At 38.1% G+C, this 14020-nt stretch overlaps 2 protein-coding genes across 2 annotated transcripts in view; one reads left to right on the top strand and one right to left on the bottom strand.

Moving 5' to 3' along the window:
- The window catches only part of LOC107748371 (nucleoporin seh1-like), a 9057-nt gene extending 3593 nt beyond the window's left edge, over window positions 1-5464 (bottom strand). The window contains exons 1-6 of the mRNA XM_016563145.1: window positions 5181-5464; window positions 4809-4859; window positions 3073-3219; window positions 1390-1601; window positions 1210-1308; window positions 983-1123 (exon numbers count right to left, since the gene is read on the bottom strand). Coding sequence (XP_016418631.1) covers window positions 983-1123; window positions 1210-1308; window positions 1390-1601; window positions 3073-3219; window positions 4809-4859; window positions 5181-5291 — 761 coding nt within the window. The 5' untranslated portion in view covers window positions 5292-5464. The remainder of the gene's footprint in view (window positions 1-982; window positions 1124-1209; window positions 1309-1389; window positions 1602-3072; window positions 3220-4808; window positions 4860-5180) is intronic.
- Window positions 5465-6160: 696 nt separating this feature from the next.
- Window positions 6161-12113, top strand: LOC107748369 (E3 ubiquitin/ISG15 ligase TRIM25-like). Its single transcript, XM_016563143.1, has 8 exons — window positions 6161-6760; window positions 6894-6989; window positions 7122-7355; window positions 8553-8703; window positions 10226-10309; window positions 10885-10955; window positions 11062-11115; window positions 11256-12113. The coding sequence occupies exons 1-8, from the start codon at window positions 6188-6190 to the stop codon at window positions 11256-11258; spliced, it is 1266 nt and encodes a 421-aa protein (XP_016418629.1). The 5' UTR covers window positions 6161-6187; the 3' UTR covers window positions 11259-12113.
- Window positions 12114-14020: the final 1907 nt, after the last annotated feature.

Raw genomic sequence — 14020 nt, 5'->3', positions numbered from 1 at the left:
ATGAATTCAATTAATTAGATATGTTTTTGATTAAACCATTAAAATGGAATACAGAAAAAAAAAAAAAAAAAAAAAAAAAGCGTATTTAATCAATGTAATTTATTCTATAGGCTTAGTATTGTAAAATTAATAACTTCTTTATTTTCAAACATAAAGCAAGCTTTTATTTAGGTGGTTTGCCAGCAAAAACATAAAAAATAAATGTGCTGCAGGTTTCAGAATGAGCCGTGGCACTGTGTTCAATTACACACGTGCAGCTTGTAATACAGAGTTTCAGAGGCTCAATTCACAGTAAATGAACAAAGCTGCATGAAAACAAACACCCAATCATGAGCTGCCAGCATGTACATGAACACAGTGCCGTGTTTCACTCTGAAATGGCAGTGTATTCATTTAAATAAATCACAGCCTTCATGATTTGAAAATCATGTCTCATCGCAAAATTGATCATGCAGTCCTACTCCTTACTAGGTTCCAAGTACCTAGAAAATGGCTTGGACCCTTTCTTTTAATGTGTACGTGTTTTTTTTGTGTGTGTGTTTTTTTAGACATTCTGCAGAAGAACTAAACTCATGTCTGTAGGGCAGAGATGGGCAACTTCGGTCCTGGAGGGCCACTGTCCTGCAGAGTTGAACCTGAACCAGCTAATCAATGTCTTCAAGATCACTAGAAAGCTACAGGCAGGTGTGTTTGATTAGGGCTGGAGCTGAACTCTGCAGGACAGTGGCCCTCCAGTTGCCCATCCCCGTCGGGAGACCATGTGTCCTCTTTTTCTTTGACACATCCTGGTCAGGATTTCTAAAACGTTCAGGTTTTGGCTTTGCTTTCCTATTGTTTTCATACTTGCTGAAGGTAATAACCGGAAAATTGTTTGACAAATAGCATGCAAGCATTGTACATGATCAACCAACTGTGGCCCGGAAAAAAAGTGGGATCTACAGTTTATTTTGGGCTGAAATAACACATTTAATATCCTACTTACCTCAAAGGTACGAGTTTGAAAATGCGGACGTCTTTGGTGGCTATGGCCAGCACATGGAAGGATCTCCCCAGATTAGGAGCAAAGGTGATGTCGTGTACCGGGTCAGTCACAGTCATCAGCGTCTCTGCTTTGGCATACTTCCTGTAGGTCAGCATAAACCCTTTAGAAACATGCTTATAATCCATAACAGGCAAAATAGGAACTGATGCATGGAGTGAAGTCCATACCTTGTATTTTCATTATACTCATAGATCTGCACTTTGCCACTGTATGTGACGTTGCTGTCGTCACTGCCCACGGCTATCATTGGAGGATGAGCTCGAGAACTAAAGGGCAGAACAAACAGTTGTGACGATCAAGAGTGCATCTTTCATACTGATATGTGACTGTGTAGACGGCGCTCAGACCTGGAGGGGTTCCAGGAGATGCAGGAGCAGGAGAGCTTGCAGGAGATCTCGTGCTGCAGTGACCACTGGCTGAGGTTCATCACATCAGGGGCCTCGTAGATGCGCACCACGCCGTCTGCAGAGCAGGTGGTCAGCATCAGGCCCATGTGCTTCGGCGCAAACTTGACATCGGTCACGGACGTCCGGCTGTCCACCAGTGTGGTTCTCTTGATCTGTACAGGCACAACAGAAATTAACAGAACAAATGACACTGCATCTGCCGTGCACATACATTTGGTTTTTATTTCTTTCCGCAAAACACAGTGACATTCTAATGATTTTTCATTACACATCAAGACTGAAATCGTTTTAATACTCATTTTCCACAGTATCAATACACTGATACCAGCTGTGTTTGTTTACCCTGCGGTTTTCCCTTGTTTTTTTTTATTTGTTACCTCATTTTAGTTGACTACGGCCATGATTTAATATTCGTTCCCTTGTTTTGGTTAAATGGCAGCTATGAATTAAGAATCCGTTCCCTCCTTTTATTAATTCATTCCTTCATTTTAGTTCATGGCCACAAATTAAGAATTTGTTCCTTCATATTAATTCGCTCCCTCCACAGCTTACTAAAACAAGGCAATAAATTAGTGCAGCGTGGCCACAATTTACTAAGATGAGCAAATTCTTAATTTTTGGCCACGATTAAACTAAAATAAGTGAACAAAATAATTAATGGGAAACAAATTCTTAATTTGAGGCTACAAATTACAATATTTTTTTTCCCAACATGTTATGTGCAGGGCTTTATAAACTCAGCCCCGGCTTAGCGTGCGCTGAGGCCGGGCTAGAGTGAGCGGAGGCGGCGGATCCGACGAAAGAGCGGCAACCACATGTGCCGGACCCCGGGCTGGACTCCGCTTCGTCCACGGTGAAAGTTGAAGTATTCCCTCAGCGACCAGCACGGATCAGCTCCAGGCATGACGAAGCGGATATCGTCCTCTTTTGGAAGACCAAACAAAGTAGTTTCGCTTTCACAACGAAACACACAGTGCCTTCACGACATGGCTGCAGCGTCAACAATACTACAGCGAGAATAAAAGTTACGCCTTCTTTCTTTGCGTGAACATTGGGGCGGCGTTATGCAAATCTTCCCACATAGTGAGGTAGACATGTGGGGGCGTGTTAGAACGAGCCGTTTTAGGGGGGTGTGGCTGACTCTTAACTTTTATAAAGAATATCTCTTTGGATTTGAGACTTTAGTCTTTGCAACTTTACAGATCTTCTTTATGCACCAAGAGCTTGTAACACTCCAAAGAGAAAGGAAAAATTGAATTGCATCATATGACCCCTTTAATATACTTATGAAACATTCATTTTTTTATTTTACAGAGCAGTTGTATAACATAGTTCTGTCTTAATATAATAACAATAATAATAATATATTATGACTATTATTGTATATAATCCCACTCAGAGCTTTAAGGCAACAGTTTCAGTTGATAAGAAATTAGTCTGATTAGGGTCAAAAATAAATTAAATTAGATACTTTTCTAATTTTATGCCCTTTATGTCATAGCAATTGTTGCCTGTGGTATCAAAAACGCTATTATCAGTATTTGTCAAGGTACTGTATGGAAGTTCGAAATTCCCATATTGTGACAACAGTACTAAACTCTGAATAAAATACATTTTACGCACCCAGTGACTTTGTCCCCGTTGTTTGTCATTGGATTCACCTACGATCTCCTCCCATACAGCCGCAGTGCGGTCAAAGGAACAAGACGCCAACACCTGACCAAACTCAGGATGCGCCCATGTCACCCTCCACACGGATCCACTGTGAGTCTACAGACAGAGAGACAGACACAACTCAGAAAGAATACAGCCCTAAAACACATCCATCAAAAATGTCCTCCATTAAGATAAAACTAATTACATTTCGTTTCATTTTTATTTATTAAAAGGGTAACTCTTTATAATAACTTTCATTTATAAATCATGAACAAACATTATATAATGCTTAACAGATCATTAGTTAATATATATTCACATAGCTAGAAATATGAGATAATGTTCTTGTTAATGTTTACTGATGAACTTACTAAACATCACCTAATGATTAACATATGATTATTTCATGTAAACTCAAATGCTTACAAATGTCAGTAAACTTTCAGTTCATATGATCTTCATTTGTTGGTCTTTGTTTGTTGTGTAGACCTCTATTTATATCTCTATTTTAATCTATTAGTTATTTGTTCGTGTTTTCGCAGTACCCAATCTAATGTGGAAACTGTTCATCATTTGCAAATGTTTATAAATGATTACTAATCATTTAGTATCTTTATGGGCATTGGACTTTTAATGTAACAAGGTTTGTGTAAAGGGTGGGTGGTTATGTTTAGCTAAATGCTTGCTGAAGACATAAGAGATTGTAATTTTGGTGCAAAAACATTTTTTATTGGCTCAACACTCACATTAGTATACTACTCTTCAATATATCATTAAACTGGATATTCCTTGAATCATAAATAAACAGGGGAAAACAAATCATTTTTTAAAGAAAATACTTGTTCATTTAACAAAACAATATAAAATAAACAGATTGAACTGTGTTCCCTTATAATAATCAAACTGACCTCTGTACACTGTTGACCCTTTAACCAACCTTTAAACCTACCCATGCCACCAAACCCGTCACCACCTGCATTTGGTGGTTATCAGTGTATTACAAAGGTACAAAACAGATGTCAGTACTTCAATAGGTTGGTATATTAACATTATATCAGTTAATGAAATTACGGTATTTAACTGTAAATTTAAGTAAAAACCTAAAATGTTGCTACCGTATTTTTTACGGTAAAATTACGGCAACCACAGCTGCCGTTTTTTTACGGATTTTTTTTTTTACAGTATAACCTTACTGTATCAATAGCAGCAGAAGTGTTGTGCGTTAACACAAGCTTTTAATCATTTGATAACATCTGTTGAAATCATTTGTAGATTTTCAACAAGTACTTGATTATATGGAATTGAAAGTTTAATGACATTTGTAAGCATTTTAACTTACATAAAATAATGATTTGTTTGAACAATCTAATGTTTATTAAGCAAACATTAACAAGCACATTATCTCACGTTTCTAACTCTTTGAATATACAACTAATGATCCATTAAGCATTATATAATGTGTTAATTATTTATTAATGAAACTTATTATAAAGTGTTACCATTAAAAGTTATTTAAAAAATATTAATTTATTAAAAAATGATTTATTATTATAAAATTATATATACACGCAAATTCTAAACTACCAAAATTGCCCAAATGTAAATATGCACCTATTGTACCCGACATTTTGAATTTTAAAGCTATGCATTTTAGGGTTAGATGGAGATTTATAACTAAAGAACATAACAGAAATAACTCGTACCTTCCAGCTAGCAGTACAACGCCACTCTCCATCGTCCCCTTTGTCCCAGACCTAGTTTAGAAAAGAAAAAAAGCCAGAATGATTGTCATTAAAATAGGGAACAATCAGGCACACAAGCTTAAGAACCACAAGACACCAAGTATTAATTCTTCAAGACTCAAAACACTATAATAGCTGAATTAAACTGCAGCTGGAAGAGATTCACAAACTGATGCACAGCAAGGCCTTTCTAAAAAGGTCTCTGCCCATTTAAACCTCAGGTCGTGTCTCAAAACTTTCTGAACCGCCCTCACAGATGGTAATTGGGTGTCAGAGGGTTCAGTGCTGTCTGGGTTTATGGTTTATGTGATTACACAGACAGGGATCTCTTGCCTTGACGCTCTGATCACTGGAGCAGGTCGCCATCCTCCGACCGTGAAAGTCATAAGAAACATCGTGAATCAGATCTTTATGATCCGCTGCGATGCTCTTCGCCACGAACATCTTGCAGTAAAACTACTTCTTGACGCCGGCGAGAAAATATCTCACACAGCTCAGTTAATGAAACAGCGGAGAGACGTTCAGTCAAACTTCAACAGAAATGCTACACTCCATCGCCGCCATGTTTCTTTTCTGAAACCGTTGCTCGCTGCTTCTGTGTTTATTTAATGGCGGTGCAAACCAGCTTTAGGAGCAGATTCCGCCACCTCCTGGGATGGAGTGTGAGGCATTGATAACAGGAAGAAGAAAAAACTATCTTCCTGTATTGTTTTGCATAACTTTGTGCTGAATGAACATCAAATTACTACAAAAAAAAACGATTAAATCTTACCAGATTTAACTAAACAAGCATGTATGTTTAGATATATTATGTATGTTAATCTTGAATCTTAAATCTAAATCTATTTTTCCTGACATTTTCCATTTTCTTTCAAATCCATTAGAGCCCCTTATAAAATAAAGAAATAAACTCTATACCCCATTCATTTGAAATATACACAGACTTGTATATCATAAAAATTGAGGTGTATAATTGATCAAACAAGTCCATCTGTCACATTTTTCCACAATTAACTGCAACATTTCTCTTCCTTGAAAACCATTAGTCTATAATGTAAATAGTCTACATAAAATGCATGAAAAGTTCGAGGTGTTTGTGTGTTTAAGTTCAATATAGTGCAGCATTATGCTCACTTCATCTGTATTTCTTTAGGAGACTTCTATCTAGTGGACCTTAGTATTATGAACGATAGGGCAAGTTTAATTCACTTCACAGACACACCTGTTTTGCTCACGCCTCTCACACAGAACCAGGAAATTACATCAACTCTCCACTTCAAGGAAAATGAAACTTAAGTGCTGTTCAACTGTGTTGTGTCTCCGTGTGTGCATGCAGTGAAATGGCTGAAGCCACGTTTTCTCAGGATAAATTCAGCTGTCCAGTGTGTCTGGATTTGCTGAAGGATCCAGTGACTATTCCCTGTGGACACAGTTACTGTAAGAGCTGCATTACAAACTGCTGGGATCAAGAGGATCAGAAGAGAGTCTACAGCTGCCCTCAGTGCCGACAGACCTTCAGTCCAAGACCTGCTTTAAATAAAAGCACCATGCTGGCTGAAGTGGTGGAGCAACTGAAGAAGACTGAACTCCAAACTGCTGTTCCTGCAGGACCTGGAGATGTGGAGTGCGACATTTGTACTGGAAGAAAACACAAAGCCATCAAGTCCTGTCTGGTGTGTCTGAACTCTTTCTGTCAAAATCACCTTCAACAACATGAGAATCTCTTCAAAGGAAAGAGACACAATCTAATGGATGCCACTGGACAACTTCAGGAGATGATCTGCTGTAAACATGAGAAACTACTGGAAATTTACTGCCGTACTGACCAGAGTTGTATATGTGTGCTCTGTATGGTGGATGAACACAAAAATCATGAGACTGTATCAACTGCAGCAGAGAGAACAGAGAAGCAGGTACAGACTGAGAGACGCTAAGATTATCCAGTTCTCTGAAATTAAAACACAAAGGCAGGAGTCACTCAGAAACATTTTGTACTTTCAGTTTTACTAATTTTTCTGTGATGTGCTGTTGTTTTGTCCAATACAGAGACAATTAGATGAGACACGGAGAGAATTCCAGCAGCAAATCCAGGAGCGAGAGAAGAAGCTTCAGGAGCTGAAAGAGGCTGTGGAGACTCACAAGGTGAGTTTTGAGGAGAAGCAGCATCGCTGGTTTAGTTAAGACTGTTCTTCAGTTGGTTATTGAGGGTGATTTTCAGTCAGACTGAAGCACAGCAGATTCTGTGAGCAGCTGATTGTAATGTGTGTCCTACAGCGCTCTGCACAGACAGCAGTGGAGAGCAGTGAAAGGATCTTTACTGAACTCATCAGCTCCATTGAGAGAAGACGCTCTGAGGTCACACAGATGATCAGAGTTCGAGAAAAGACTGCCGTGAGTCGAGCTGAAGGACTCATGGAGCGACTGGAGCAGGAGATTGATGATCTGAGGAAGAGAAACGCTGAGCTGGAGCAGCTTTCAGACACACGTGATCACATCCATTTCCTTCAGGTAGCACCAGGGCTCAATTTGAGGGGGGATGCGGGGGGATGGCGTCCCCATTGTTGAAAAAAAAAAGACAAAAAGCATCCCCTCTGTAAAACCATCATCCCCCCTTACCATGTCCTTTAGATTAATTATGTTGTGTATTATGTAAAACTTATCATGCAAATGAAATATTACAATTCTCTACGTATAATAATTTAACGTCCCTTAAAAACAGCAAAGTGCAGTGCCCTTAACACACACTAAATTGTGTCGTCTGTTATAGAGACTACTAAACAGACATTTAAAAGTTTTAAAATGCAAAGTATTAAAAATCAAAGTAAAGCTCTGTAAGCACTTGCAGTTTTAATGAACAGTTCTACACACACTTGTGGTTTTCACGCCCACTTGAACACTTGGGCCAAATACAGGAAATACGTCTTGTAAGTAGACAAGTGGTCAAGTACAAAGACCCCAAGTGAGGGACTTGCTGCCACCTACTGGTGGTTTTAATGTCATTTATTTATCCATGACAGGCCTGTACCAGCACAAAAACACAGTCGGCAAAATATTGTTTAGTTATCGTTATCAACAAAAATCACCAAAGATATTGAGATATCATTTTTGTCATTATCGCTCACCAGTAATGGCACAGTAATACCAATGTAATGAGGTCACAGGTATGTGTTTCTTGAGTAATTTAACTCAACCAAGCATAATCAAGGACCAGAACTATAGAGTTATTTTTATTGGAAAGAAATCTGTTGAAAATGATTAGACTATAAACATTTCAATGCCCTCAGAAGGCATTATTTAGGTTGTTTGGCAACCTACATTGTGAGGACCAAATGCCCCCACAAAGACAGTAAAACTTTCAATTTTTGACATTGTGGGGCCATTTCGTAAGGCCCCACAAGGAAAACAGCTTATAAATAATAGTTCCTTAAATAAAGATTTGTAAAAAAAAAAAAAAAAAAAAATTACGTGTTTAAAAATTAGACAAATTTTGTATTCATTGTGTAAAGTTAGCTACAGGACCCCCCGCACCAAACAAAGAAATACTTGACCACCATCCCCTATGAAATTTTCTTACAATTCAACCACTGGGTAGCACCATGACCTGTAGTCATTTCATTACAGAGAGCTTACTTATTTTAGTAAACAGTGTTTAATTTCTTCTATGCCAAATTTATTCTCTGGTTGTTTGTCTTTGTGTCTGTGTAGAGTTTTCCATCTCTCTCTGGCCCTCCTGGATCTCCAGATGTTCCCAGCATAACTTTCAGTTCCTATGATGATGTAGGACAATCAGTCTCTCAGCTGAGACAAAAACTGGAGGATTTTTGCAGACAGGAGATTGAAAAGATATCTGGTAAAGGTAAACTTTTAAAGGGGGGGGGGTAATGCTATTTCATGCATTCTGAGTTATTTACACTGTTAAATAGTTGGTTTATCATGCTAAACATGAGAACAAACAAAAAACAAGTTGGTATGATGGAGTATTTCGGTGCCAAATACACTCCGTCAGGGTTCGTATTGTTACGGAGTGAACAGACTGAGAGACGTACGGATCCATTTGCAGGCATTTAATTAAACAAAGGCTTGGTCATTAACAGGCACGGGTCAAAATACAGCAGACAGATATGAGCTGGGCAAGACAAGAGAATGTTCCAAAGATGGGCGAGAGTCAGCACAGCGGCGAACAGTATCCAGAGGGCTAGGCGAGAGAATAATCCAAACACTGGCTAGAGTCCAGGCGAGGGGCAAACAATATCCAGAACTGCACGACAAGAGGGTAATCCAAATACGGGCGCTGATCGAGACACAGGAAGGCAAAACAATGACAGAACTAGGCTAGACTAGGAAACAGGTAATCAAGAGACAGGCTCCGTAAAGTAGCTATCAATGAACGTAGCGATATGTGTTAACAATACTCGGCGTGAGGAAGAGGAAGTCCATGGCTTATGTAGGGTGTTTGATTGGTTGCAGCTGTGTGTGTAATCAGTGCAATGGATGATGGGAAATGTAGTCCGGTGTGAAGTGCAATAGTAGTGTGGTGCAAGAGTCCATCGTAATGAGCGGGTGATCTCTGGTGGTGAGCAACCAAGGGCAGGCACAGGATTCGTGACACGTATGTTTCTGAAAGGTTTTTTTTTTTTTTGAGCATGGCCCTGTATGATGTCATAAAGGGCAGAATTCCTTGTAGGTTCACTTCTCCCAGTACAGCGTGTGCACACATCAACCAGAGCAAGAGCAGCCCGTCAACGTGTTAATTTATTAGCCATAGTTAAATTAAGTCACTAAAGTTATTGTCCCCTGTTTTATTTGTCGATGTCACAGCTTGCAGATGATCGCTATGCAAAAGCTGCGCGTGCTCGTGACTCTTTAGCTCCACCCACGGCACGACTCCAGGAGCTTGACTGGTTTCGTAGAGAAGCGGCACATCTGTATCTTTTATAAATCTGATAAAACTAAAGACTCTTCGGAGATATGAAGGATGCAATAGTACTCTATAGTTACTCAAGATTAACATGAGATTGGCAGAAACTGTGTGTGTGTGTTATGTCTCCTTTAATATAATAAAACATGCTGTATCTAGAGAATGGGAGATGAGACTCTGATACGGCCCAGAGACACGCAGAACATGCAGGATTCATATTTAAATTGTATTTTTGTTGCTTAATATTTACAGATACTAGTCCGTATCGCGATTTGATTTAAGTGTAATGACCTACTTTTGATTAATTCACCCAAACTTTGACAAAGTTCTGCGTTAAACAGTAAATTCCATTTTTATGACTGGATTCCGCGATTCCGTCCGTGTTTTCCGCATCGCGGAAATCATAGGGCCCTAAGAGTGCTTAAATTATTGCTGATTACTGAATTCATTTCAATTGCAGCAGAGAGGCCTGAGACAGAAAATGCAGGATTTGATTTGAAACAGAAAATGAAGGATTTCCACAGAGCACAGACAAATCAAAGAGGTAGAGACTGGAGACCTTCTTTTTTTTTTTTTTTTTATCAAAGTAATAACATGTTGTGTTGCAATAATGAGTACATCTTCTGGAAAGTTGCAAAATACAAATAAAAATTCGGCTCCAAGTTAAAGGAAGTTTAACCGTGCATTTGCTGAACAAAATAGGAGTTGTTGTGATGTCTTTTAGACATCAGAGGTGCATATCAGTTTCATTCCCAACACACAATACACAGTTTCTTTCTTGTTCTTTAAGTACTAGCATATTACACGTTTGTAATATGTAATATATGTATGTAATATAGGATGTACTATGTAATATAACTATGTAATATGGGGTGTACTCATTTTTGCAAACATTTTTTTAAGCAACACTTCTTAATGTATTTTTTTTTTAAACGAATTTTTCTGTTTTTATGAAGTTTATGTTTAATGTGTTTTATAATGTTTAATAACTCATCATGGAATTACTATAAAGTCACTATGCTGTGCTACTGTGTAGTGTTGCGTTTATAATTTTGTTCAGTGTATATATTATATATAACTGCATATCATTTTATAATATAATTATTTATATAATTGAAGCAGGGGAGAGAGAGATCCGGCAATCAAGGCTTCTAATGAGACTGAAAGAGTTGGAGGTCACCAGAGAACAGGTATGTAAAGTACTGGAGACTAATGTACTCTGGAAAATAAATTAACACACCATGAAATATTCTGTAAAAATTCAATGCTTTAAAATGTTTATTGAATTTATTGCAGCTTAGAGTACTGAGTCTGCAACAAGAAGATTTTAAGAGAAAAAATATGTCAGAGGTACAGTACTGGAGGCTCATTTACTCTTCAGATAAATTGACACACCATGAAAAATGACATAAAATACAGTGCTTTAATAATTGTTGTTAAATTTATATATTCAGTTAATTTACACAGAATATGTCTGTTGGTTTCCACAGTGAGATGCACTCAAATCACCCCAGAATATGACAGCAGGAAAGAGTGTTGGGCTGAAAGGAAAACAAATACAGGCACCATATGCATTTTTACATATATGTCTCATTAGCACCAAATTTTACTTTTGAAAAAAGTGCAAAATGCATGTGGTTTGAAAGCCAGATCAGCTTACATTTACTCTAACTTTTTTTTTTTAATCCAAGTCTTACTTCAGTTGTCACATATGGGTGCTATACTAACTGCATGAAGACTAGGAATTCACAGAAACAGGCTTTAATATGATAATCCACAGAATACAGGTTTGAATAAGAGGGGTCACATCCACAAAGTACATACGACACCAGACCAAGAACAGAACCAAACGGAGAATAAATACACAGGAACCAATGAGATAATTAACAGGACAGGTGAATGGAAACAATAATCAGACACACTGAAAAAAATGAGTGACAAGCACAGGGAGAACAGAACCAAAACACATTGAACAAAACATACCCCTGTCATGACATCAGTGTGTACACAGCCATTTCTGGTAAATATGAAAATAGCTTGTTGTATTTTATATTGCTTTATAGTAAAACTGGCCACGCCTACTACTTTTATTTTGACTTGGTGTGGGCATGCTGAATTTAACATCCATGTTTTGATAATTATTAATAATGGGATAATGTGAACAGGCGAAGATGATTTTGGGAAAAATATCCAGTGTTGCAGATTTTTTAGAGGGAAATGAAATCATAGATATACATTTTGTTTTTGGACTGAGACAAGCTTTCCAATGGCATAAAGACTTGAGTCTCTGATATCCATTACAGGAGTAATGCCAAACGTGATTTTTTTGTTTGTTTGTTTACTCAAGGGCCCTGATTGGCTGATCATTTGTGTTTGAAGCTTGAATAAATCACTGAAGTGATGTTTAACTAAATTAAAGTCACTTGCATGGTGTAATTTAATCATGGATATGCTAGCGTAACTAAGTACCGTAATTAGTTACTTTTTTATGGAGTAACGCAATATTGTAATGCATTAAGTAAGTAACTTTCCCCAACACTGCTAGCCACAACATATCAGTAAATCAGTAAAATAAGAAGAAATCCATTAAAAGTATTGTATTATTTAATTTTACATATATTTATTGCCAAATTAGCCTTGCGATGGACTGGCCATCTATCCAGGGTATTTCCCTGCCTTGGGCCCAAGACGCTGGAATTGGCGCCAATAACCCTTCAACCCTACATAATACAGGCGGTTTAGAAATAGGATGGATGGATGTACGTGTGGATGTTGTAAATTTGCAAAAAGTTAAGCCCTGTGTGTTTGGATTCATTTTGAGAAAATATATGTTGTTATAGGATTTATGTCAGTAAAGTCATTTTTTGAAAAGCATTTAGCTTGAGTGTAGAGTCATCCAAGAGCAGAAAGAGCAAGGGGTTGTGTGGTGATGAGAAAAGACAGCAGTGCGTCAAACTGAAGGATTTGTAGCGATTGACCAAATGCACGGAGCGTTCTTTAGAACTTCTGCATTAAGATAAGCCAGCTCGTAAACTTCCGGTAAAGCTAATTTGAAGTGTTGTGTGGTGTGTCTCAGAGACCCTCACAGAAACCTCTCCTGCCTCGTTCTGTTCAGAAACTGAGAAACAAAATAATTGCAACACTGTAAATAATGAGAGCGGCATTCGCATACAGTTTCATGTTATTTAATTAATTTATTGTTTCTTTTTCTATTCTATCTACTTGTTTTCTTAATATTTATAATAAAAAAAAATAATAAAAAAAATCTTGCTATGTGTACTGCGTTATACTAACTGGGACTCGTCACAGCACTTACATATTATTGCTCTTTTGTTGGTTGGTTTGCTTCTATTTTCCTCATTTGTAAGTCGCTTTGGATAAAAGTGTCTGCTAAATGTTATTTTCTTTTAAGTTACATTTAGGGGCTCTCTATGCCTTTCATTATTGAGACAGGACAGCATAGAGATGACAGGAAAACATTGGGGGTGGAGAAAGGGGAGTGGGAATCGAACTTGGGTCGCCATGAGCACAGTTGCACTGTATGTCGGCGCACTAACTACAAGGCTGTTGGCACTGAAATGTTAATGCTATTTATATGCCAAGCCTAATCCCAGGAGAGTACCTAGACATGTGAAAGTGAAAGTGAAAGTGAAGTGAAAGTGTACATTTAAATGATGACAACTAAACACTATTGTAACTGTTTTAAGCTATTTGAATCTAACTAGCTAGCGATGCTATATTGTAAACAACATCATAATGGTATTCTTAATAATCATCAATAGCTGACCTTCATAGTCAGGAAGTCTGCTTACAGACAGGAGGTTAAAGAGCTGGCTGTCTGGTGCAGTTATAACAACCTGGAGCTCAACACGCTCAAAACAGTGGAGATGATCGTGGACTGGAGGTACATGAACAGCACACAACAGTGTACCACCATCTCTCAGGACCTGAAGTGGGAGTTCCACATCAGGGCCAGATTATCCAATGGGCATTATGGGCACAGGCCCGGGGGCCCATGTGCACTTGGGGCCCAAGTGAGGGGAATTTTTTTACACTAAATGCAAATAGCATGCTATTTATTTATGGACATTCGCGATTAAAAAAGATGCATTCGATTCATCATCTTCAGTAATATGTAGTAGAGAGTAAGACTGGCTTTTGACATGATCGACCAGAATCCGCCTTTTGCTGAGCTATATATAATGACTTACACTCTATGGGCCTCATTCATGAAACACGAGCAGAACAAATATTT

The sequence above is a fragment of the Sinocyclocheilus rhinocerous genome, unplaced genomic scaffold (assembly GCF_001515625.1).
Source record: "Sinocyclocheilus rhinocerous isolate Xijiao unplaced genomic scaffold, SAMN03320098_v1.1 scaffold1281, whole genome shotgun sequence".
In the NCBI taxonomy this organism is placed as follows: domain Eukaryota; kingdom Metazoa; phylum Chordata; class Actinopteri; order Cypriniformes; family Cyprinidae; genus Sinocyclocheilus; species Sinocyclocheilus rhinocerous.
This window is presented reverse-complemented; position numbering and strand designations above follow the sequence as displayed.